General features: G+C 36.8%; 2 protein-coding genes across 3 annotated transcripts in view; both read left to right on the forward strand.

The window, feature by feature from the left end:
* The window catches only part of LOC142341852 (heterogeneous nuclear ribonucleoprotein H-like), a 567,627-nt gene that overhangs the window by 250,305 nt on the left and 291,758 nt on the right, over nucleotides 1-25,564 (forward strand). The window lies entirely within an intron of this gene.
* On the forward strand, nucleotides 8,531-20,482 carry LOC142341122 (GTPase IMAP family member 7-like). The gene is made up of 5 exons (XM_075392012.1): nucleotides 8,531-9,088; nucleotides 16,838-17,101; nucleotides 18,117-18,197; nucleotides 19,267-19,451; nucleotides 19,949-20,482. The coding sequence occupies exons 1-5, from the start codon at nucleotides 8,795-8,797 to the stop codon at nucleotides 20,160-20,162; spliced, it is 1,038 nt and encodes a 345-aa protein (XP_075248127.1). The 5' UTR covers nucleotides 8,531-8,794; the 3' UTR covers nucleotides 20,163-20,482.

Raw genomic sequence — 25,564 nt, forward strand, 5'->3', positions numbered from 1 at the left:
ATTCCCCATCCGGATTTGATATGAATTACACTTTTTTATTGGGTGAAAATGTGATATTTAGAAAAAGATCGGGACTGGTTTATGGGATTGACTGACTAAAATATTTAAAGAAGAAATTGCTTGACAAAGAAGAGCTGGAAGAGATAAAAGAACAGAATAAAGTTGCAAAGATATGTTTTGAAATTGAGAGAGTTAGAGAGGGAATCTGCTCAGAACCTGCATCTGATATAGAAGAGATAGAATTTATAGTGTTAGAAGACTATTCCAATGATACAATTTGCTGATCACCACGAAAAAATCTATTGCCAAACTGACTAGCCTAGTTGGCCTCAATGTCTTCGAAAAGTAATTTTTGATAATTTGTAGAAATTCAAGTTTTCATAGCTGCTCACCAGACTCCATTGCACTCGTCCGATCTGCATCTCGCTTCCTCCAGATCGCGTTTTCCTCTTTGCGTACCCCCACGCACCCGACCCCTCCCCAAGCGTTATGCCAACCCCCCCCCCCCCGCCCCGAGTTACAAAGCACGTGCCATTACATAGTGAATCCTTATTATTAGAGCGACAAGCTATTATTGTGGACATGTTTTGTTTTAATTCGTCGTCTCCATCGATTATTCTTCAGACCTGACTTGTTAGAATTTACTTTTTCAATGACTTCAGTGAATTCTGCTGCTTTGCAGTTGAATTTTTTGTACGTGGCGTCATTTCTGCTATTTGGTTAATTGCGTGACTTACCTCACTCAAATAAATGACTTCTGAACTCACTTATGAACTTTAAATATTATGAACCTTTACTAGTTCAAGATTAGTAGTGTACATCTAAGTAGTGCCAAACTTATTTGCCCTAATTCTTGAGTATTAGTCTTGAGTTTTTGATTTCAAATATCAGTTTAAAAAAAGCTCATTTAGGGCGTTTTCCCTAAAGACACTATGTGTGATAAAATTGACAATCCGATTCTAACCCTGAATGTCCAGTGGTCTATGTTGTAAAAATATGGCTCGTGCGTCTGGGCGTTGTAATCAATATGCACCCACTAAGCTGGGCCCATAAAAGGAAAATAATCCTTTTTCTCGAGTAGTAGAAGGCCGATTGACATTAATAGTTCATGCAGTGCCAATCTGCGGGAGGGAAGACTAGATTCATAACGAATTAGCTTATATGGAAAATCAATTCTCTTGACGCAGCTCTAAAGAGCTTTAGTGCCTTGTCTTTTAAAATTATATCCTATGCAGTGAAGTCTAAGTTTCTATAGAAATTTAATTCTCGTGTTGCAGCTCTAAAAGGGCTATAGTGACTTGTCTTTAAAATTATATACGATGCAGTGATGTCGCATTAGCCCAACACAAAACCACACGTAAGCTAGTCAATGAACTGTCAAACTTTAATGACATCAAAGAAACCGCACATGAGGTAGTCAAGAAAAACTTAGCTGACTGCTCCAAACTGAATGAGCGGCTGAAAAAATTTGTAACAGAAGGCGTTAAGAAAGTTTATACAGAGAATTCATGTGCGCTCGAGAAACGGAGTACCAGAAGGGCGCCTGAACAAGTCATTTTAAACCAAATTCGAATCAGCGGTATTCATGAAGCGAACGCCAGTTCAACTGAAGAACTGCTCAGCGCGGAGTACAATCAAGTTGAAAACTTAATTAAGTTCCTTGGTGAACAAACAATTGTACAAAACTTGAGGAGGTTAGGGAAGCAGAATTCAAATCGGAAGCAGCCATGAACCATGTTGGTAACTGTAAGCAGTCCTTGGGAAGTGAGAATGCTTCTCGCAAAAAGACGGAAGTTAGTCGATAAGGGGTTTCCGGTCTTTCTCTCAGTAGCTTTGAACCAAGAAGAGATCCAAGTCGAGAAATCAATGCTACTCAAAAGGCGTGCCCTAATAGCTTGTGGAGCTTCGAAACTAGACATCCGTAATTAAATTAACAGCTATACTTTAATGGTCAAAAAATAAAGACCTGGTTTTAACGAGCAAAGAAGAAAATGTTTTGAAACTGACGCTTAATCAAAATTGACTACCAAAATTCCCTTAATTGCTTTTTTTCCAATACACGAAGCCTCCTAAATTTAGATCGCCGAAGAAAGTTTGTTTGCTGTCGCTGCTGAAGCCTCTGCATATGACATCATCGCTTTAACTGAAACTTGGTTGACAGCAGACATCAACTTGGTAGACAGTAGTGATCTTTTCCTGCAAAATTATCCACTTTACAGAAGCGAAAAATATGCAAATCTCAGGAGCAAACATGGAGTTGTAATTATTGGCGTGCGGAACAACATTACTTCTTTCCCAATTGATGTTAAGAATATGAACAACAAACTAACGCTGCGTTTGCAGGTTCGCTCATTACTGATAATGATGAAAAGGTACCATTTTGTGTTTGTGTAACCCTCCTAGTAACAACAAATACCGAGTCACAACTGGCGAATTCAACTCCTTTTTCTGCTTTCTAGAGGACGATGAGTGGAGAGAGATAAGGTCATAGTAGTAGGAGATTTTTATTTTCCTTCTGTCAATTGGAGAACACTAGAGTCAGCCGACTTATATGAGAAACAATTGGTCGATCTTTTTGATTGCCAAAACTTTAATGCCGTTGTTTTCTTTCCCACTTGTGGTATAAACACACTCAATCAAATTTTCGTTAATGACGACAGCATAGTTATCGACGTCAAATGCGACGACTCTATGCTCAAATTTTTGTTTATCTGATCACATACCTGTATTATTAGATATTAGATCGTGACCTGAGTCCCACCAAAAACGAGAAAACCGAATTCCACAGAATTTTGAGCTTCTGTAGATGCGATTACGTGGGTTTGAAGGGAAATCTGAGACTTAACCCCTTTAATCCTATTTGCTATAGCAACTGTGATAGGATGCTCAGCGAGTGGTATCATTGGTTGTTCGAGGCGATCACAAAATTCACACCAAGACGGAGTAAGCATAGATCTAATTTGCCACCCTGGATCACGCTTGCAACATAACATCTAATGAAAAAGCTCAACACGCTCCAAAGAAAACAAAGTTTACTAGCCAGCAATGATTCATTGAGACTCAAGATAGAAACGTCGGGAAACAGTCTAGCAGAAGCCGTAGACCTGGACCAGAAAAATTACGAATCAAAGCTTTTCAACACAGGGAATTCTCAAGCCATGTACAAATCTTTTAAAAGCTTACGAAAAAGACCGTCAGTTCCATCTCAGGTTAAATGGAACAAAGAGGTAGCGAACTGTTATGCTGAAGAAACCCTCTTTTTATTAAATGTTTCTGTTCAGTTTTCACCGTGTCATCGGTCTACAAAAATAATTTGAATGAGAAAAGAGTCTCGAACAATTTTACTGTGACGGAAGACGCAATAGTTGAAATTCGTGGGTCATTAGACGTATCAATGTCATGTAGGCCTGATAATTTGCCTGCAGTTGTCCTCAGGAACTGTGCAAAAGAACTTACGATATCCATCTTTGAGTTATTAAGAAAATTTAGGCGCCTCCGAACCTTTACTAATGCATGGAAAATAGGAGCAGTTAGCCCAATTTTTAAGAAAAAAGTATTAAAAGCAGTTGTGGTAAATTTTCGTACTGTAACACTATTATGCATTGTCTCGAAAGTTCTAGAAAAATTTTTGTATGGCTCAATTGTCAACATTTTCAAGGGATTCATAACTGATTCACAGTACGGTTTTCGTGAAAGAGCAGTTATTCTTCAAATGATTACCTACTTAGATAAATTAATCAAATTCAGTTCTGAGAACAATCGAGAAGATAGCTCATTTCTCTTTGAGATTTCCAAAGCTTTCCACCCAATTGATCATGGAATACTCTTACGTAAGACCAATTGCAGTAGAATAGGTGGTAATCTGTTCGAGATTTTAAAGAGCTACCTGAGCTGCAGACTGCAATACGTAAAAATTGGAAATCTAAAATCGAAAAATTCGCCGGTCACCTCGGGTGTACGCCAGGGCTCGATACTTGGGACCCTACTTTTTCTTATTTTCATTAATGACTTACCTGAAACCGTTTTCAACTCCAAAGTCTTTCATTTTGGTGACGATCTGAAACTATTATATAACGAAAATCTTGGAAACGCACATTGAATCAAACAAGATCTAGATTCAATTTTGCGTTGGAGTCACGAAAATAACATCAGCTTCAATTTATCCAAACGTCAGTATATAAATTTTAATATCAAGTGGAGATTAAGTCCGGTGTTGGGCCAATGGTCGCTGGAACAATCGAGAACTGTGGAGGACCTTGGAAGCACAATGAACGTCAGGCTCACTTGGAAGGAACATGTAGAATTGCGGACTCGTGAAGCCAATAAATTCTTCCACCAAATTAAAAGATCACGCTTGCAACATCACATCTAATGAAAAAGCTCAACACGCTCCAAAGAAAACAAAGTTTACTAGCCAGCAATGATTCATTGAGACTGAAGATAGAAACGTCGGGAAACATTCTAGCAGAAGCCGTAGACCTGGACAAGAAAAATTACGAATCAAAGCTTTTCAACTCAGGAAATTCTCAAGCCATGTACAAATATTTTAAAAGCTTACGAAAAAAGACCGTCAGTTCCGTCTCAGGTTAAAGGGAACAAATAGGTAGCGAACTGTGATGCTGAGAAAGCCCCTCTTTTTAATAAATTTTTCTGTTCAGTTTTCACCGTGTCATCGGTCTACAAAAATAATTTGAATGAGAATAGAGTCTCAACAATTTTACTGTGACGGAAGACGCAGTAGTTGAAATTCGTGGGTCATTAGACGTATCAATGTCATGTAGGCCTGATAATTTGCCTGCAGTTGTCCTCAGGAACTGTGCAAAAGAACTTACGATATCCATCTTTGAGTTATTAAGAAAATTTAGGCGCCTCCGAACCTTCACTAGTGCATGGAAAATAGAAGCAGTTAGCCCAATTTTTATGAAAAAAGTATAAAAAGCAGTTGTGGTAAATTTTCGTACTGTAACACTATTATGCATTGTCTCGAAAGTTCTAGAAAAATTTTTGTATGGCTCAATTGTCAACTTTTTCAAGGGATTCATAACTGATTCACAGTACGGTTTTCGTGAAAGATCAGTTATTCTTCAAATGATTACCTACCTCGATAAAATAAACAAATTCAGTTCTGAAAACATTCGAGAAGATAGCTCATTTCTCTTTGAGTTTTCCAAAACTTTCCACCCAATTGATCATGGAATACTCTTACGTAAGACCAATTGCATTAGAATAGGTGGTAATCTGTTCAAGATTTTAAAGAGCTACCTGAGCGGCAGACTGCAATACGTAAAAATTGGAAATCTAAAATCGAAAAATTCGCCGGTCACCTCGAGTGTACGCCAGGGCTCGATACCTGGGACCCTACTTTTTCTTATTTTCATTAATGACTTACCTGAAACCGTTTTCAACTCCAAAGTCTTTCTTTTTGGTGACGATTTGAAACTACTATATAACGAAAATCTTGGAAACGCACACTGAATCAAACAAGATCTAGATTCAATATTGCGTTGGAGTCACGAAAATAACATCAGCTTCAATTTATCCAAACGTCAGTATATAAATTTCAATATCAAGTCGAGATTAAGTCCGGTGTTGGGCCAATGGCCGCTGGAACAATCGAGAACTGTGGAGGACCTTGGAAGCACGATGAACGTCAGCCTCACTTGGAAGGAACATGTAGAATTGCGGACTCGTGAAGCCAAAAAATTCTTCCATCAAATTAAAAGAAACACATCATTTCTCCTGACGGTTACAGCAAAACTAAATCTTTATAAGAGTACGCTTATTCCAATCTTAATCTATGGATCTAACTGTTATATGCCTTCAAAGTCTGACATGCGACCCTTAGAAAAAATCTCAAGAAAAAACTTTCGAAATGGATCCTACCGAACCTTAATTATTGCGAACGACTGATATCCCTGAACTTATTAGCTCTCAACTATTACATTGTGCTAACAGATCTTCTCTTGCTATCGAAATTGGTGAACAATTATCATGCGTTTAACATCAGCGAGCATATTAAGATTGCAAAGACGTCAAGTTTTCAGTCTGTATTGCCTGAACTGACAAAAGATTTTCAGCGGTCAAATTTTTTCTACCGAACCACATATAGTGCAAATATCGTTGATTCAAATGTTAAATTCTTTCAACCGTCGGTCTCAAAAATCGAATCTTAAACTTGATGTGGAAGTACTTCAATATTTATTTCGGCATTGAAAAGTCGTGTTCCATAACATTTATTTGTCTTGGCGAAAAATGTCGGTCCTCAAATGAAATAAACTTAACAAACTTAAACTAGTGATTCATCTACATATGTATAAATTTTGCAGGAGCAGTCCCTCACATTTGTGGAAGCAATAATAATAATAATAATAATAGGGGATTACTGCTCGTCCATTGGATTGTCTTTTGCGGCTTAAGAGCAAACGCACCCCCTTTTTATTTGAAAAGAAGTCGAAAATGTTTCGAGAGTCACCAGTTTTTTTTCGATTAAGCTCAGTTTAAGCTTTTTCATGTTACAGTTCCAACATTTTCTCACGAATCTCCATGTACATTTGTTTTTCTTCAAATAGTTATTTAGGAAATAGTTCCGAAACTAAGCGAGCCTCCTTGTTACCTTTTAAATGAACTTATTTTGAGTGTGGATGAAGTGCATGAAATTAGTGTTTCATTTCCCGGCTTTTTAGATTCATTCAAATTAAATTTTGGTACGTCTAATTGTTGAGAAGTTATTGCATTAGATGAGCAGTCATATTTATACAGGTGAATATTCATGCAAGCGAATTTTGGCCAAGTGACATACCGTAGCAACGAAAAAGTGGCAATAATTTTAGGGTCTTTCCCATTATAGCCCCCCCCCCCCCACCATGAAATTATAGCCCCCCATTATGGTATAATTACCATGATTGGGGGGGCTATAGGTTATCTGACCACCAAGCTGGGGAGGGGGGGGGGGGGGGCTATAATGGGAAAGACCCTAATTTTTTTTGTAAATTAAATATGCTTTCATATTGCAACTCAGTTATGGTTCAAGGCACTCATGTGAAAGTCGGAAACTGCCGAAATTAAAATACAAAGGATTTCCGACATCTTAAAGTTTAGAGAATTTTCTGGCATTTTAGCTTAACAATCGCGCATATCTGCTTATTTGGTATTCAATAGTGTATATAAATGCACTCTAATTCTGCTTGCCTACCAGCATTGGTAACTTTACACTTAAATGTATCGTTTCTATGCGCTGTAATATTCAAAAATGCTATACTCAACGCATTTTCACCAATATTCAAATATAAAGCCTTAGTTGTTAGTGTGGTATGTAGCGTCTGTTTGGTATTTAAATTCCACAGTTCTTGAGTAAATAGTATATAGGAGCGTGAATGTTATTGAAAACGCACGTTGTAAATTCAGTTTTGTGTTGAACTGCGCTTAAAACAGTTGTTGGTGTGTTTAGCATAAGCTCAAAACATTACTGAAGCTTGTTTTCTACCAATATGAGACTCTGTGAACTAGAGAATCATAGAAAACAAGCTCTGTCTCGCTTCATAGAACCCTAAAGTTTCTTTGAGCTTACTTCGTTACTCCCCCAATTTCTCTGTGATTGGGAAAAACCCCGTCTGAGGTTGGGACCGTCCCGAGCAAGTCCGCAATTGACCATTCTTTGGTCGCTATGGGCTGGGGTGGATCTGACCTCGGACACCCTGGCTTGAACTTACCGATTGACTGCACTGATGTGTTCAAATATGGTCAAAAGGTGGCTAAAGTCAGGCATCAGTTGTGGGTTTTATCACAGTTGCAAACCGCTGCTCTTGTGAAAACAAATAAATTTAAATATAACCTCAATACAATTAACTGTTATTATCATTATATGCATCTCCAAATCCATTTGCAACCTCATTTCGAATATTTTAGTTGTGTACTAAATCAACAGCTTAAGTACCGCTACATTGAAGCTTTAGAGCAGTTTTAAAATATGGAATATCCGTGATAGAAAAGAGCATTGAAAGAGACCCAATCATGTTATCCGATCTATTTGCCCACTATAAGAGCTCTTTTCAGTGGATATGTTTTTGTGGGGTATGTTTGATTTGTGATCTGATTCCTCTCTGAATATTCTGTGAAAGTTTTCCCTAAAAAATGGAGACCATATTTTTCATAACTCTGTTCTATTCAGCTGAGTGGTCAATCAGTAATTCTGATAACTTAAGATAACTTACATTTTGCTGTTATATAGCACATTATGTGAAAAATAGCACGTGCGCCGGGGCTTTAAAGTTATATGCCCACTAAAAGGTGCGTGTGTGTGTGTGTGTGGGGGGGGGGGGGGGGGCAGAATAGATCCGTAACGTTTCCCTTTGCCGCAACAATTGTCGCAAATATTATCCGAGCTACCCTGTTTTTTGTTAGCTATTAATAGCATGTTTACAGAGCGGAGATACTTGCATTTACTGGCTAGTATTCCCCATATCAGGAGTCAGCGTAAACAGATCTAATGTGGGACATTTCTCTTTCAATTTGAAAAAAATATTTTCGCGCGAATGATTATTTTAAAATAATTTTGAAGGGTGGTTAACAGCAGCAAATAATTTTTTGGTCGTTTGCTTGGAAACAGTATTAAGATGTTCTGTTGTTAATTCTTGGCTGTTTATTGAAATTTGCGCATGGCTGATTTCAATAAAATGAAATAGGTGAAGCTGAAAAGTTTTCACTTGCGGAGCAGTATTAATAGTAGCTGTTCTGTGTTAATAGTAGATATTGGTAGCTGTTCATAGTAATTGTATTGGTAGCTGTTCTGAGCAATATGGAGGATGAAATTCAACGGGATCTGACCAGGCACAAAGTGAGGTCCAGTGGATCAGACGCAGAACAGCACAATGACACGAGTAGTATCGCATCATCTTCAACTACTGAGGCATCATCGGCAAGATCTCGTCAACTGAGCAGCCATCCCTCGACTTGCTCCTTTAATTCCACCAATTTCATTAACATCGTCCTTCTTGGCAAAGCAGGTTCTGGCAAAAGCAGCTGCGGTAACTTTCTCCTCGGGACGCAAAGTTTCTCAACTTCGCCCACTGACAAATGCCAGCTAAAAGAGGTATGCACGTATTAGTTAGGCTCTTTTCTGTTATCGCCTCCTGTTATTAATCGAGAGCAAAAAATCCCTTCAATTTACCTCTGATGCTGATATATGACTGTTATAAAAACAAGTATCGATAAGTGACAAATTTCTGGGGGGGGGGGGGAGTTCAAACAGACTAGCTATATAAGGCTGGGGGCAGAAACAGAAAACAGCGCACGTATTATTTTAATGTCAGTAGCCCTCGGCTGAACATAAAGTGATAGAGCGGTGATTGCAGATTGAAGCGTTTTGTCTTCAGAGGCATAGAAATGGGTACATTTTAAAGCCTAGAAAGAATTGCTTAGTACGATGAGATAACTAGCAAGTTCGCTTTGAATAATTGCTCTCGAACGAAGTTGAAGCAATTATTGTAAACGTGATTCTTTCTTATACAAAATTTTTGCTGGGCCATTTTGTTCTGGAACGAGTGACTTTTTCACGCGTGACCTAAATTGCTCTTATTCCTAAATTAAGTCAGTTGCTCAAATACAAACAATTGTAAGTTAAGCTAGTGCAGAGCCTTGCTAGCCGAGCTGGTAATACTTCTGAATTCTGTCTATTAAGTCAAAGGTCAAGGGTTCAAAACCCTCCATGGTTTTTTGCAACCATAAAATTATTGTGGATACAGTCCCCTCTGAATTAAATTACCCCGCGTCTCATTAGAGAGCAATTTTTTCGTTTTTCGGTTAAGGTTTGTGGTCCAAGGTCGGAAAAACTTGTTTGCATCGGATCAGTAAAGTGTTTGAAATTATTGACTAGATTTGTATTTTTTATGAATTTCAGGATCAATTTGAAAGAAAATGAATTTTAATCCACTTTCTTTTGAGGCGTTTTTGTTAACTCTGGCTGATTTTATGTTATATTGTTCAGAAGAGCTGCAGATCTCTAAGAGTACTGGACAGAACAAATCTAAGTGTTGAACTTTTGTTCAATCTTGACAGGGGCAATAGAGTTTTTTATTGATTATCAAACGAAGTTTCAAGCAGTTATAGAAAACATGTGTGTCTTTCTTTTTATGCAAATTTTAGCTGCGCCCGTTTTGCGCTTTTCTTGTAGAAAATTTGTTGAATTCTCAAGTGACTTTTCACTCCTTTACTGTTGAGTGAGCTCAATAGCCGAGAGATGAATGTTAAGGGCTCCGGAGGTTGCGGGTTCAATCCCCGTTTTTCCGCCCATAAAGACAAATTATCTAGGCCTCAACACTTGAAATAAATTCCGCGCCTGTCGTTCGAGAGCAATTTGTCCGTTCGTCGGTTTATGCTAAATACAACTTCATAAAACAAAAATAATAAAACGGAAGCTCCAAATTTCCTGAAGTGACCGTTTAGTTAATAGCTACAGCCTCTGCATTATATTTAAAGTTATATCTAAGCCGTTTCACTAAATTCAAGTTTATCTTCAAAAAAATAATCAAAATTGACTCGTTTTGTTTGCATGAGGAATTAGTTATTTTTCATGTTAATTGATGCCTAGCTCTACCTGATTTGAACGTCTCCCTATGTAGCTAGCAGCTTAAATGAATTTATAGTCCCATATCTCATACTTTTTATTAATAGCCGCAAAGCGATAGTTGAGGCTATTATTGGCCTCCTTTTGTTTTTTTTTAATTTTCTTTTTCAAGGTTTTTGTTAGGACCCTATGACATCCGATTCCCTTAAAGTCTGTTTCTTGTTCATTCGTTCATGCAATTTCGACTGAATTGCGTTTGTGACGTCATTTTTCACTCTTATTGGAGCGAGGTTTTCCTTCATTCGCTTGATTAAATTTTTGGTCGTGACTTACTTCTCTCAAAATGACTTCCTCACTTTGAATTAGACTGTTCTTCAGTTTAATTCAAAGAGATAAAGTCAAGTGAACTTGTGTCACTCTAATCGAAAGTTATTTGAGAGCAACCAATTGAAGGAACATTAAGTTATACAGATTCTTAATCAAAATCTAACATTTCAGCATTTAAAAAAAAGAAATTTCTTTTTTGGTCTGTTTCTTTACGATATTTTTGAGACTGCAGATCTACGAAGCTATTGCGGCTACTTTGGCAATCTAGCAGATATATATATATATATTTAAAAATTTTGCTCTAAATACTTTGGCATTTTTTTGAATTTGCTATCATTAAAGGCAAAGTAATATGCTCAATTATTACTTAGATCTTTTGATTAGAATATTTATTTAATAACTGCTGCAATATTTAATGAAAATAAACAAACTTGGTTTTACCCAGCTTGATAAACTTTCTACGAGGCGGAGTTTCAGTTCTTATCAATTAATGACAAATCAAAATCTAAAACAAATTAATCGATTTTTAAGTTTCACGGCCTTTCATGAACTTTTTGAAGAGAATTTTCTCAGTTGCATTATCAATTGGACTGGAATTGATCAAGGATCACAGCTTGGATATGTATGTACCACTGACATCCAGCTACACGGTAGACAACCTTTTTAATCTAGAGTGTTGATGATTTCTCGATATATCAAAAGTTTTATCCCCAGACCGGACCTCTAAAACTAGCCCGGTTTTTGAACGCCAAAATTGGCCCGGTTTTGAAAATAGCTTGCAAAAGTTATCTAGAGTGTTGATGATTTCGCCATATATAAAAGTTTTACCTCTAGACCGGACCTCTAAAACTGGCCCGGTTTATGAATGCGAAAAATTGGCCCGGTTTTGAAAATAGCTTGCAAAAGTACATACCTGGCAGTCTTTGTAGATGCGTTAATAGGATGGAGGAAACAGAAAGAAAGAAAGAATAAATTTCTCCTTTGTCATAAAAATTATCAACAATTTAATAAATTACATAATACATTAAATAAGTCATAATATATATCAATTAAAATTGTTTACATATCAAAGGTATCTCGGAGAGGACAGATAAACGGGGCTATCAAGCCCACCTAGTATCTGCCCTGGCTATAGTAAATTCTTTGATGTTGAAAACGGAAATATAAATTTAAAAATGCGGTTTTTAAGCTCAAAACGATTCTTTTTTTGACTCATTAACAACTAACGCTAACACTATGCAGCGTTACGCTTAACGAGAGAGCCGCTGATTCCTGGCATTTTTTAAAGAAATTCAAAAACAATTTTTTTGCAATTCGATTTTCTATGTGTAGACTTCGTTATTTTGCAAAAATAATACCATTTTTGAGGCCTCGGCACTTACGTAGTAAGTGCCGCAACAATTTTTGACAAGAGTTTGTGGAAAAGAAAAAGGGAAAATTTTTTTTTTAAAATGTTTTGAGGGTGGGTACAGAATAAACTATTCAAAAATAGTTCCTCATTGTTTGGCAAATAACTTTCTTTAAATTTATGATAAAATAGCGATTTTTTTTGCCAATTTTCGGTTTCAATGTTTGGTGCTAAAACTTCATTCTTTCTCAGTGTGTTAAATAGCTTTGCACAACGATATGAAATAGAGGAGCGCTCAAACTGCGTTTTAAAGGAGGGTATCTATAGGTATTTTTTGGTAGATCTTCTGGTGTTTCTGGTAATATGCTCATACTCAAAGAGTTCATTTTGATAAGTTTCGCTATGCATCTTTTTCAATGATTTCAGAACAAATTTCAGCAGCTCATAAACATGGAACTCGAATACTGTTAGTAATTTATTAGAGATGAAAATGTCCCTAGAACTATCTGACCTTTTCCTGAAGTAAATGAATTTTAAAAGTTTTTTCTGCAGAATGTAGATAGGTAGAAGCGACGAGTAACTGCAACAGCCATATACCAAAATACCGTATTGAATTATTGGGTTAACATTGCTTCGATAGTAATCAATTAGCTGTTTACGGGGTACGTAGTGACGCGGCTTACATATAATACCACACTGTTTTTATATTCTATATGTGATTGTAAACTTAGTTTACTATCTACATAGATTCCGAGATACTTACAGAGATTACGAACTTCAATAAAAACATCATCAAACTTAAACACTGATTTGGAAGCACTATTTTTATTCCTTATAATCATTTGTACTGTTTTATCCATATTTAGTATTAACTTATTAGCCATCAACCAATTATTGATGTTTTGCAGATCTTCTTGCACTGAATTATTGTCTTTGTTGATTGCGGTGAGGTTTGTATCATCCGCAAACAATATAAAATCAAGAGATCTGCTAACTAATGGCAGATCATTGATATAAATGAGGAACAATAACGGACCCAGAATTCAGCCTTTTGGAACCCCACAAACTATAGAATTCCACGAGGAACAAGCTCCATTTACAATAACCCGCTGTTGTCTCCCTTTTAAGTATGTTGTTACCCAATTTAGAGCTAGGGCCCTGATGCCAGTATTTTCGATGTTTTTCAAAAAGATATCATGCTCAATGGTATCAAATGCTTTTTTAGGATCAAGATAGAAACATAGCTTTTACATTTTGGTAGTTCAATCTTATTTTTTCAACTAATTCAACTAGAGCATCAATTGTGCTGTGTTTGGTACGAAACCCAAATTGCCTATTGAAAAGCAAATTATGATACTCCATGTAAGCATATATGCGAATGAACAAAGCACGTTCTGTAATTTAACTCCATACAATTAGTAGAGAAATTGGTCTGTAGTTATTTTCATCTAGTTTCGATCCATCCTTGTCAAGAGGAATGACTTTGGCCTTTTTCAGATCAAGCAAAATATTCCTTCTTGAAGATTTATTGATTATCTGGGTTAGGTATGGAATCGTAACTTTTGATGATAACCTGACTATGATATTTGAGATACCATCATCACCAGATCAGAATTTATTATCTTGATTATCAATGATTTATCTAACCTTGTCAAAGGTTATCGGCTTTAGATACATTGATTGATTAACTTCGTCCATCTTAGTTAATGGAACGTTTTTAATGTTAAATTTCAGCTTCGGACCAACACTGAAGAATGTGTTAAATTCCTCAGCAATATCAGCGCTGTTTGGATCAGTGCAACTTGCATTGCATGTATTCAACGCAGGGACTTGTGAACTTTTTCGAGTTGTTCCTTTAATATCATTGAGTAACTTATATGTTTGCCTTGAGTCTCCAATACATGATTCGAATTGTTGTGCAAAAATCTTTTTTAGCTTTTTTAACACTTTTTTCAAACATTTCGCGTAACAATTTAAATTTTTCTGCTGCTTCATTTTTATGCGGATTTTGTTTCATACTTTGATGTGCTTTGTTTTTTTTGAAGCGCAAATTTTTAAGGGTGTCTGTAAACCATTTCGGTACCTTCGATTTTTTATCAGCCAAGCATTTAAGAGGGGCATACTTGTTAGTGATTTCCAGGAAAAGGCTGTTGAATTTGTTGAACAACTCATTGGTACTATCAGATTCGAAAAAGACATCGATTCCTTAGGTTCCAGTCTAAGTCAGTTAAATAATTCGACCGTTTTTCTTGATCTTTTATAAAGCTTATGTCTCTAAATGGCAAATAGTTTTGTTCAATATCTACATTAATTGGCCACTTCATTAGGATGGGATAATGATCTGAAAAGTTTTCATGAGTTAGTACACCAACTAAACAGGTTAAGAGATCGGCATTTATCCTTGAACTCCTGAGCAATAAAAAAGATCTGTTAAGGAAATCCATTTGACAGTTATTTGCTTCAGAATAGTCTTATGGATTACCCTACAGATGAGACATAGAATACAACAGACATCAGACAACGTTGAACCAATTGGCAACTCACAATAGTGTCAGGCTTGGGATCGATATTTCGAAATTTGCAAATTTTCTATGGCTTTTTTTTCGCCCATTTAGGGCTGTGTGTGACTTTCAGCGATACCAATATTTTTTTGCATCATCTGCATCCATAAAGCATTAATTTATTGCAATTATATTTTATCTACACCACAAATGTTAATACTCTTAAGTGCCAAAATTTTTTTGAAGTGTCTTGTTTCAAGCGTCAAAGGTAAAAAAAGCAATGGTAAGGTCTTTTCATTTGTTTTTATGACAGTACTTCTCCTGTATGATATAAATTTATACTCTTTCGCTTGATTCATAATACTCGTGATTCGATTGCAATCGATTGTCCGTTTTTGATTTCAAAATGCAATTGCAAGTTATCCTTCATTGATTCTTTTAATCGTTTCAATTATCTAGTATATCTGTTTTGTTTTTCGAAGTTCTCAACACCCCTCTCATTAGCAAATCTAGACGCAAATCTAGACGCTTTTTCGGTGACATCAATCCATGACTTTCTGTATTTCTTCTAAATTCTTTGGTCTGATTAGAATATCTGATCTCCTCTGATTGGTACAGTCAGAAGCAAATAAAATCAATTAAAATGTCCCCTCTAATTGGGTGAAGCCTGTTTATATGCCATTTTGGGTGCTTTATTTAGTGCGGTAACTCTGATTATAATCGCAACTTATTCCGCTTCAATGCCTTTTCGGCATAAGAATGGTCAATCTTCAAAATTAAAAAAAAATTAGCTTGCACCTGGTACCCCTTAAGCTAATATTGGACCCACGTAAATCGGCAAAAAAAACTTGTTCCAATTTATCATCATTTCATCGTCATTCATTTTATAAGCTTTCTCCCATTTAGAGGAGAGATGCTCTGCTCACCTTCGCTAAAGTTTCTGACTTTCTCTGGTCACCTGCGCTAAAAACTAAAGGATTAAGGGAAATATTTGTTTCCTGGCTAGCTTCCAGCTACTTCCTCCTTTTCGTGTCTGTAGAAGTTTCTAAAACCTCCTATGTATTTAATTAATCTCAAACAACCTTTGTAGCAATTATATTAGCACTATGGTCTTTACGCGATTTTTCGCTGGACTTTTTTGCCCTCAAAAACGGATAAGCAGGTAACACTTGGAGGCATTAAAATCTCTTAGAGTCTTACGCCTAACCATTGTATCATCTGCAAGAATGCGATTCGCCAAAACTGTTTTGAGGTGACAATTTCGTGTGAGGGGGCGGTTCTTAGTCTTATCTTAAAGTTTCACCCCCTTAGTCACCGCCACCACCTCAACCCCCGCGTCTACCCTCCTCAAACCTCGCGATTTGAACCCCCTCTCGTCCAGCTCTCCCACAAACCTACCCTAATCGCTTGACCCCCGCCAACGCCCCCCCCCCCCCCCCCAGCTCATTCCCACCTCCCCACCCCCCCCCCCTAATGCTAGCTAGCATCTCTAAGCAGCAGCTGGTTACTACCGATTCCGAGCGCTTGTTCGTTGTTTGAGAGCAATTCGCCTAACGTTAGTCTGTTATGTTTTCAATTGTTCTCAGCCGATGTTTCAAACAATTATTGTAAACGTGTGTGTCTTTTTTAATGTTAGTCTTGTCTTTTAATGTGATATTTCGCTTGGCCAGCTTTTTGTCAGGCTTTTACCTTTTCAAGGTATTCGTTGTGGCAATTTGCACTGCAAGCATTCAGGCCTCTATGGTTAAAGCAATGTTTGATTAATTTCATTTTGCCGTTTTTTTAAAAGTTAAATTGAAAATTGTGTCCTTTTACCATTTTTTGCCTTTCAAAAATCTTGCGTGGAATCTTTAATATCTAAATTTGTTCTCTCAGCAAAACTGTCAAAGTTGGCCAATGATACTTTCAATTTCTAATCTCTTAAATCCAAAGATTTCAACCAGGGTAGTCAACAGAATGTGCTACTTTGTACCCCGCTGTGTGTTTAGTTGAACGGATGACACTTCATATACCATCGCATCTTAGCAATCCTCTTGTTATTTCATTATATTATTTCATTATATAAGTTTAATTTATTTTAAAGCAAGGAATTTGTTTCAGCTGCAAACTGGTCTCGTGACGGTTCGAGTCCTGGACACTCCGGGCCTTTTGGGCATTGGAACTGACTCAGTAGCAGTGCTCAAGTCAATTGGGGTGGAGATTATGAAGAATTTGGGATTCGTTCACGCTTTTGTGCTGGTGTTGAGATGTGACACTTCAATGTCTCGCGAGGACATTGACACGTTTAATGTATACAAGTCATTCTTTGGAGAGGCCTTCAAAAAACATTGTTTAGTTGCTTTCTCCCGATCGGACAACTTGAAGGTTCTTCCTTAATTTCTCACATTTTAAGTTTCATTCAAGTGGAAAGAAATTAGAACGAAAATGTCTTAATTTGTACGTAATTGTGACATATTTGAACGGATCTCGTGGGACAAGATCTGTTGATAATACCAAGGTCTCCTATCAAGATTTCACATATCTGTCACGAAAGTTTGCCTGAGCAAGATCTTACTTGTGAAGATCAATTTTTCTTGACAAATGTTTTCAAGCACTATCTTAAGTAATGGTTACGTTATTCTGCTTGAAGTCACGGAGAACTTCTGGCGTTTATCGAGAAGCGGCTCGATATATTCAGTCAGAATTTCGAAGTGACTTCTGCAGATCACGTAACCATGCTTCAAACACGAAACGCGCATGTTTCAAAAAGACGAAAGTCAACGGAACTCAACTTCTGGCTGAGTAGGAACTTCTGACATTTTAACTTCTGGCACTGCCTAGACTTTCGGCATTTTAAAATGTGCACGTCAGTTCTTGTAAGTTGCCAGTTTATTTAGAAAGTCAGTTTATTCGCTCAGGTTTTTTGTAAAGACAATGACTAGGTTTTGGAGCTTTATCTTAGGGAAAAAACGGAAAATAGTTCAGTGACATAAAGGGACTATACATGCAAGCTCTATCAATGTACATACAGTTGAGGTAATTTTCACTTTACGTCAAGGTTCTTCATTATCTAATGCACAATTTACATAAGATTGCGTTTCGCGTGATCTAAAATTCTCTCTCAATCACAATTTCAAGCAGCTGAACTCAATTGGCGGCAATATAATACTAAATAAAAGTCAAATGAAAATTGCGCCGAAACTGGTGCTATTTTTCACTTTAAATCTTGAGTGGTATATATTAACCTCTAATGTGGTTATTTGAAGCCCACTATTGAACTTCCTAGTACCATTTAGCCCCCCCCCCCCCGACTGAAGCCAACTGCAATTGATTAGAGCTCCCACTAGTCGTTTGAGAGCAATTCTTCCGACGTTTGGTCGGTTATGTTTTGTTGTTTCAGAGAGATCTGGCCAAGTATGGACTGAGTTCGGAGGACTTCTTCAGACTGGCACCTCAGAGACTCAGAAATCTTCTTGAAGAGGTTACTTTCCATTCATTAGCATTTATTCGCATGCTCAGTTGAGAGGTCGATTTCATAAAAAGATGGCACGTATAAAATCGTGGTGGTGATGGGGGTTGGGGTTTCACGGCCTCAATCACATAGTGGAGAGGAGTCACCCAAAATCTATTCAGGTCGGCCAACCGTCTGATATAAAAGCTAGTACAAAACTTTTTCAAATTTGATTATCGTTGCAAGTATTTCTGACGACCAGGAATAGATTTAGAAAAAAACTCAACGATGTGAAAAACCACACGAAGTCCTAAAAATTTGTCACGTTGTCTTCAAGTTTTTTTAACAAGCCAGTTTTAAATTTTTGAACTCTGATTGAAATGCAAGACTTGTAAGTGCTCCTACTTTAGTTTTAAAAAAGAATTTAATTGTTCACTGGTTAAAAAACTCACAGGTTCCTTATATGATGGTCATGGGGGACGGAGTTAATGTCTGACCTGAGGTCTCCAGTAATGGTTTCCGAACATATCCCATTTAAGTAACTCGAATTGTTGCTCCGAAAGTTTTATCATGAAGAAAGTAGTTCATAGTGAATCATGCAGGACAGTTGAGCAACAGAAAACTTTGTCTCGTACCGCACGGCAAAAGAACGTCATCATAAAACAAAAATTGTGAATTCGTCATTGATATTTAACAGAAAAGTTTTGGGTTTACATTTAGCTATTAAAATTAATGGTATCTTTTCCATTTGTGCCTCCACTACGTCATGCCCCCCCCCCCCCACCCCAGTTGCAGAGCACCTGCCATTACATAGTAAATCATGTGAAAATAGCACGTGCTGTTGGTGTTCCAAATAATATGCACCAATTAAGCGGGGGGGGGGGGGGGGCACAAATGGAAAAAATTCAATTAAGCATACAAATCTGAGTAATATTTCTCTACCACAGCATCCTGGGAAATAAGCTATGAAAATTTTTCGAAAAAATTAGGAGCAAATTTAGAAAAAAGTGGAAAAAATTCAAAATACGTAATTATTGATCAATTTTTCTAATCCATATGCTTGATAAAGACAATGTTTGATCGTGTCATCGTTTGATAGGTTGGCAGTCGGTTTCTCTTCTTTGGGAGTGAGTTGGAGGGGAGTGGGGGTGGGGTTGGAGGGAACACAGCCGAGTATCGGAGAGAGAGGGAGTCTCTTTTGAACTTCATTGAACAGATGAGCAGACAGCCGTACAAAAGGGAGTTTCTATACCAGCAGAAACAACTATTCCTCAATGAAATGAGGTATAGCCTGGTTGAGGCGTGCGTTAGTGATCAGAAAATTATAAACGCACGGGGAGGGGGGAGGGGTTAAGTGATTCTTTGGCTGTTAAATTTTACTCATTCCTTATTTACTCATTCCTTGTCATGAAAATCCCAGTCCAATCTATATAAGTCAGAAGTTGAAAGTGACTAACAAAGTCTGTTTCATCTCAATGACCCTTAGCATATTCACGTAACGTTGCTCGAAACACCATCTTGTTTGTTTCAAATCTGGCACTGTATATAGGAAAATCGGTTGTTTCCCGTTATAGCCCCCATCCCGCTTAGTGGTCAAATAAACTACACCTCCGCCCCCCCCCCCCATTATGGTATATATATATATATATATATATATATATATATATATATATATATATATATATCACAGTGGGGGGTTTATATTTTAAAGCATGTGCGTGTGTTTTCCGAAGTTCTTCAATTTCTTGTTTTATGTTTTGTTATGTATTGAGTGAATATAGGCGGAAAGAGACGGAATGGCGGAATGAAATAAAGAAGAAGGCGGCTGAGAGGAGGGCAGAGGAGAACAAGAGAGAATTGCAATTGCGGGATGAGATGATGCGGAGGGTGGCACATGCAGCCCTGAGGGAGAGGGAGATATCTACCAAAGTCTACAGAGATGTAGAGAGTGAACAGGCCAGGATTCACGACACAGATGCATGCTCAATCATGTGAACAATTCCACCAAAATTACAGATAATAGATGAGATCCAATATATTTATAGATTACTGGCCCCACGGGTCGAGGTGTTAGAGGTTAAAAACGATGAAGAATGTTTGAGACTTGCAGTGAATTATGGTAAGATTTGCGATGAAAATAGAATTTCACCGTTTAATTTGCAGCAATTCTTAAAAGATTTCCATCTCAAAAATTCTTCAAAAATGCGGGCCCTTTGGGGGTGAACAATGTTTCAAACCTCGACCAAAATGAATAAAATGCCGGCTAAGTAGTGCTTTAAATTCAATTTTTCAAGTTAAATCATGCGTTGCTGGTATTCTTCTATTGACATCCGAACATATTTTATTAGCCAATACTTCAGAACAAAATAATACAGTTGATTCGGCTGAACAAAATTAGACAAAAAGCGAAATCTTTTAGCTTAAAATTTGACACATCTACCCAAACTAGAGCGACATCTCAGTTGAAACAAACTTTTTCGAGACGTCGTCTTTCTGAAGAACTTTGCAAGCCCACCGGGGTCAAATGTTTATGGGTATTCTTTGCAAAATATGTACGAATGGCCTTATATGCTGTGCATTAATGCAACAACGCCTTTTAATGCGGCAAAAAATTAGAGCATTTTAGAGGTGATCTTACATAATTTAACGGCGTTATTATGTGAGATTTTGCGCTGAAAAATGCACTTCGCGGTTATTTAGCAATGATCTTGCACGACAACTGCTCGCCACATTCAGGGAGAGGGGGTAAATATTGAGGGGGGGGGGGGGCAAGTAAAGTCGAGACAAACTTTAGAATCAGATTTTTGCTTTGAGTGGGCATGAGCCCCATATCGTTAAACATGTTTTTTTAAATTAAATTTTCCTAAATTTTAAGGCTAATATTACGAAGAGGACGAGTCTTGTCGATGAGTTGTAATAGTGGTCTGATTCAGTGTGTTGTGGTTTGGGTGCTACGCAATTTTGGAGAGCGGTGAAGAGGTATTTTTACCGAGTCTCGAGATAGTGAAAAAAGCAGTTGGTGTGCAAAATTTTTGCATACGTTTTTTGATGTTGCTCACGGGTGGTTTTTGAAATGTTTGGTTTGAATGTTCTTACTACTACCAAAACGTTTTGCATAGTCTAAAGTGAAAAGATAAATTTTAGTTTCTGACCGCTTTAAAGGCGTTTGATGATTAGTAGTTTTTGAGTCATTTAGCGACTTATTTTAACAGCCGTTTGTCGCGAACTGCAATTGTTTTCCTGTCTTGTAATGTAATCACACAACTTTGAGTATTTTGAGAAGAGATAAACTGGTAAATACCAAAGACATTAAATAGGTGCTGCCTCTGAGCTTGTTCTTGTCCTCTAAGTATATGTTAGAACAAAATCTTAGTCACCCGAGGGGGCTTGCACATTAGTGAAAGAAAAGTATACAGGACTTGCAATAAACCAAAGGTCTTCGTCTCAGATAGCGAAGCAGCGGATTATTTATACCGTTTTCATTCAAGTGACAAACGTTAGATTTCTAGCTAAGTCTAATTTGTTCGTCCGAAACTTTGTCCTTATTAAACTGTCCGAAACTTTTTCCTTATTAAACTTTAACTTCATTGAGTCTAAGTTCAATATTTCAGACTAAGCTCCCTGCCTTGAAGTTATAGTGACCGGTGAAATCGTACCCTCGGGTCTCTAATAATTGAACAAATTTACCTATCTCTTAAATTGTTCGAACTGGAAAAAATTTTTTGGCTAAAAAGCTTCCTTCAAATTTTTTGTTCCTGCGTCTTGGAGTTTCTGTTGATTTTGATTTTGCTTTAGTATGACTGGAGGTCAATAGTTGCCAACTTTGATTTGATTACTTGTAATACCTTAACCAAATTTTGCAAACAAAAGCTGAAGGTTTAATCTTTTACGCTCAATTCTTGTTTAAACGGTCATAAAATTGATTATCAAAGCAATTCAAAAAGTTTTTTTAAGATTTTTCTGAAGTTTTCTGAAATCTTTCATATTAGTCCCGCTGTGGTGGAACGAACAAGAATCGTTAGAATAGTTTTATTTTGTATTCTTTGGTATCATGTTACTCTGATAGAAACTAAATCAAACTTCTGTTTTGTTGCTGTCTTTCTGAGTGTTTTCATATTCTTTTTTATTGTTAACTTCGTCAATTTTGTTCAGGACGTACACTTTTGGCTTAGTTTAACGGCGAAATCAAGAATTTTCTGAATTGAAATTTTTCGTGTGTTTTCAAGATAACATTGATAACATTTTTTAATTCGTGTATTTTCTATGCCTTAATCTCGAGCAATGATGTTTTTACTTTTAGATGTAAGTCAAATTAGTAAGTTAAGTAAGTTAAATAAATTGTAAATAAGAAAATGTCGAAAGTTAACTTTTCGTTAAGAATTTTTTGAGGTTAATAATTACTGTTTGGTTTCATTTATTTGAATCTGCGTCTTTTTGTTAATATTTTTTGGTAAATAAAATTTCAAATATTTTGATTATATCTTAGTTGTTTGTTAACTTTTACAACAGAGTTAGGAGCACTTGATCGAATATCTGCTCTTTATGCCAAGTTGAAAAAATTAGACTCGCTGATGCTTTAGCTACTGATGCTTGAGATAAATTCTCTGAAGAAACCTGTATACCAGTATCTCTGCTCTCAGAGCTGCTTTCTCAAATCAAACTGACACCACGCCAACAAACGCTAGATAAAATTCTAGAATGGGAGACGAGGAAGGAATTCGATTGATATTCAACATACAGAGGAGATATTGTTAAGCATCTTAGAAAGATTTGGAGGGGCTTGAATCGCTGGAAGTGAACTCATCAATTCTAATTGAACGTCAATAAGAATCAGCTTATCTAAAAATTCAATAGTGAAAAAAAACTGATTTAAAAAAAAGGAGCTTCAGGTTTATTTTAGCTCAAGATCATTGATGAAAACAAATTTAGAATTTTTGGGGCCAACTTATCTCTTTCCCTTCATTAAGAACTCTCATTACATGGATAACAATACGTGGCCAGTGTCCAAACAAATCGAGTATACATACTCGCTTTTTTCGGGCATTTTTAGGACCCGTGTTTAAGGTCGTTGTAGGCGTATGTGAACACGATTGACACTAGGATAATTAGTTCAGGTTTGCTTAAAGATATCACTTTCCCACGGATAAAGCATCTAATTATCGAAATGAAAAACCCAATTGATGATTAATTTCAGCAGTAGCCACTGTGGATCCCTCTCGATACTAGTTGTGGATTCCTGCTGAAATAAAGAAATAGTTGTTTTGCGGTAGCGGCAAGCATTCGACGTGTTTAAGAGTTATAGCAACGGCTAAAACATTCCAGCTATTACGTCAGTCGTGGTATTTTGTTAAAATTAAAATGAGTGTTGGTTTTCTCGATACGACTCGAGGAAAAATTGGACTGTTTCTTTTTTAAAATCTAATTGGTATCAAAATTTTCAGAACATTGAGAATTAAGATGTTCAAAACGATTAATAATTTTTCTCTTGAAATACTAACGTTTTATCATTGGCTGATAAAGCGCTGTTTGAAGGCTTGATATGCAAGTCTAGCACATTTGGCCATTCATCATGGGGTGATACTTGATATCAATATAACGAGACTAAACATAAACCGACTGTCGCAAGAATGGCTCTCAAACGACAGGCGGGGAAATTTAATTCAGGGGCTGTTCTTCATGGGTGCAAAAATAGGTTACCACGCCGGGATTCGAACCATGGAGCTCCCGATCCCTGATCAGCAGAACAACCCACTCGGCTACCAGGCCCTTATTTTTGCTATGCTGCAATCGATTTTATATTAGCAACAAGCTTTACTTAAGAGTGAAAACAATAGAGATCACTCAAAAAATGAAGAGTTAGTGAAAAAGTCACTTGAGAAGTCAAAGAATTTTCTACTAGAACAGCGCAAAAACGGTCCAGCAAAAAATTTGCAAAAAAAGACCAACACGTTTACAATAATTGCTACAAACTTCGTTCGAGAGTAATTAAACATACGTTATCTAGACCCCGGACATATCATTTATGAGAAATTTCATTTTTGCCATTTGAACAGTAGTACCAAATCTTGCCAAGTCATTCAACCTACTGTCCTAGCTGCCCTTCACTATCCACTCCGGCGCCTCTTTTTAATTCTGTATTATTTATCTTGTATCTTGCTATCCCTGGTTTAGACCTCGGCTTATGAAAAGATTATATTTACATTCTTTATTGACTTTCTACATTTGAAGGTCTAAAAGAAAAATATTTCTTTCAGTACTGCTATAGGATTCCTACATAAATCTATACAAAAGCAGCATTTAAAAAGTTTAAATTACTACAAATTTTTAACACTTCAATTTACGATTAATATCCGATTTCTAATGTACGATATCTTCAATAATAAACGTCGCTATTCTATTTACTCAACCACAATCATCATTTTATTTCTTGATGTGCAAAACTTCGTCGAAGAATTTGCCTTCTTTGTCAATTCTGTTGTTGCAGTAATTTATTTGGTCCTGTTTGTCCTCAATTTCAGCCATTAATCTTCTGTTCATCTCCTTTCTGCCATCTATAATATTTCGAAAGAATTGAATTTCCCTCTCAAGATAAGCAAGATCTGCTGCGATGTGGTCCATCGATGAATTAAAACTCCGGCTAATTTCCAGAAAGCTCTGGGTGAAGTCGGGTAATCCAGAAATTCCGTAATTTACTGATTTCAACAATTGGCTTGAGACTTTTTTAGAGGATATTCCGGCCACAGAAGTTGCCAATAAACCTACCAGAATTAGAGAAAATGTAGTATAACGATAAAACGTTGCGCTGTGCATTTTGTTTATTTATCGAGTTACTTAATTTTCAAATCGTACTTTAACAAAGTGATCACTGGCAAAACTTGTTCTTTAAACTTTTCGCGAACTTAATTTGTTCAAAGCTGTGCGTGCGAAAACTTTCAAACGTATCTAATCATGTTTACAAAGTTTTAATATAAATTATTGCTCAGGTACAGTCAAGGCAGTACATGCGTAGTATCATTAGAATAGTTTTTTTACTCAAAGCCATTTAGAGAAACCTGTTCAAAGCCTGTATTCTATTTTAAAAATATGAGGTTCTAGTTAATTTTGAGGTACAAATTACGCGACTCTTTTGAAGTCGCTGATAAAATTGGTCATTTATGGAGAACTGCGATGCGGTTCAAGATGGGGGTCAATATTTCTTGAGCAGGCGTCACGCAACCTTTAGAAACAAGCACATGCAAGTCTTAAAATGCCAGATCTTTACTGCGGCAGGTTCTAGAATGCCAGGTTTTTATCTATGCACCGGAGTCAGATTTTAAAACTGTCGGCATTTTAAAACCTGCAAGGTTGAGCGTTTCAAACAAGGTCACGTGACTATGCTTAAGTAATTTCGAAATTCT

The sequence above is a fragment of the Convolutriloba macropyga genome, chromosome 6 (assembly GCF_964194025.1).
Source record: "Convolutriloba macropyga chromosome 6, txConMacr16.3, whole genome shotgun sequence".
Classification (NCBI taxonomy): domain Eukaryota; kingdom Metazoa; phylum Xenacoelomorpha; order Acoela; family Convolutidae; genus Convolutriloba; species Convolutriloba macropyga.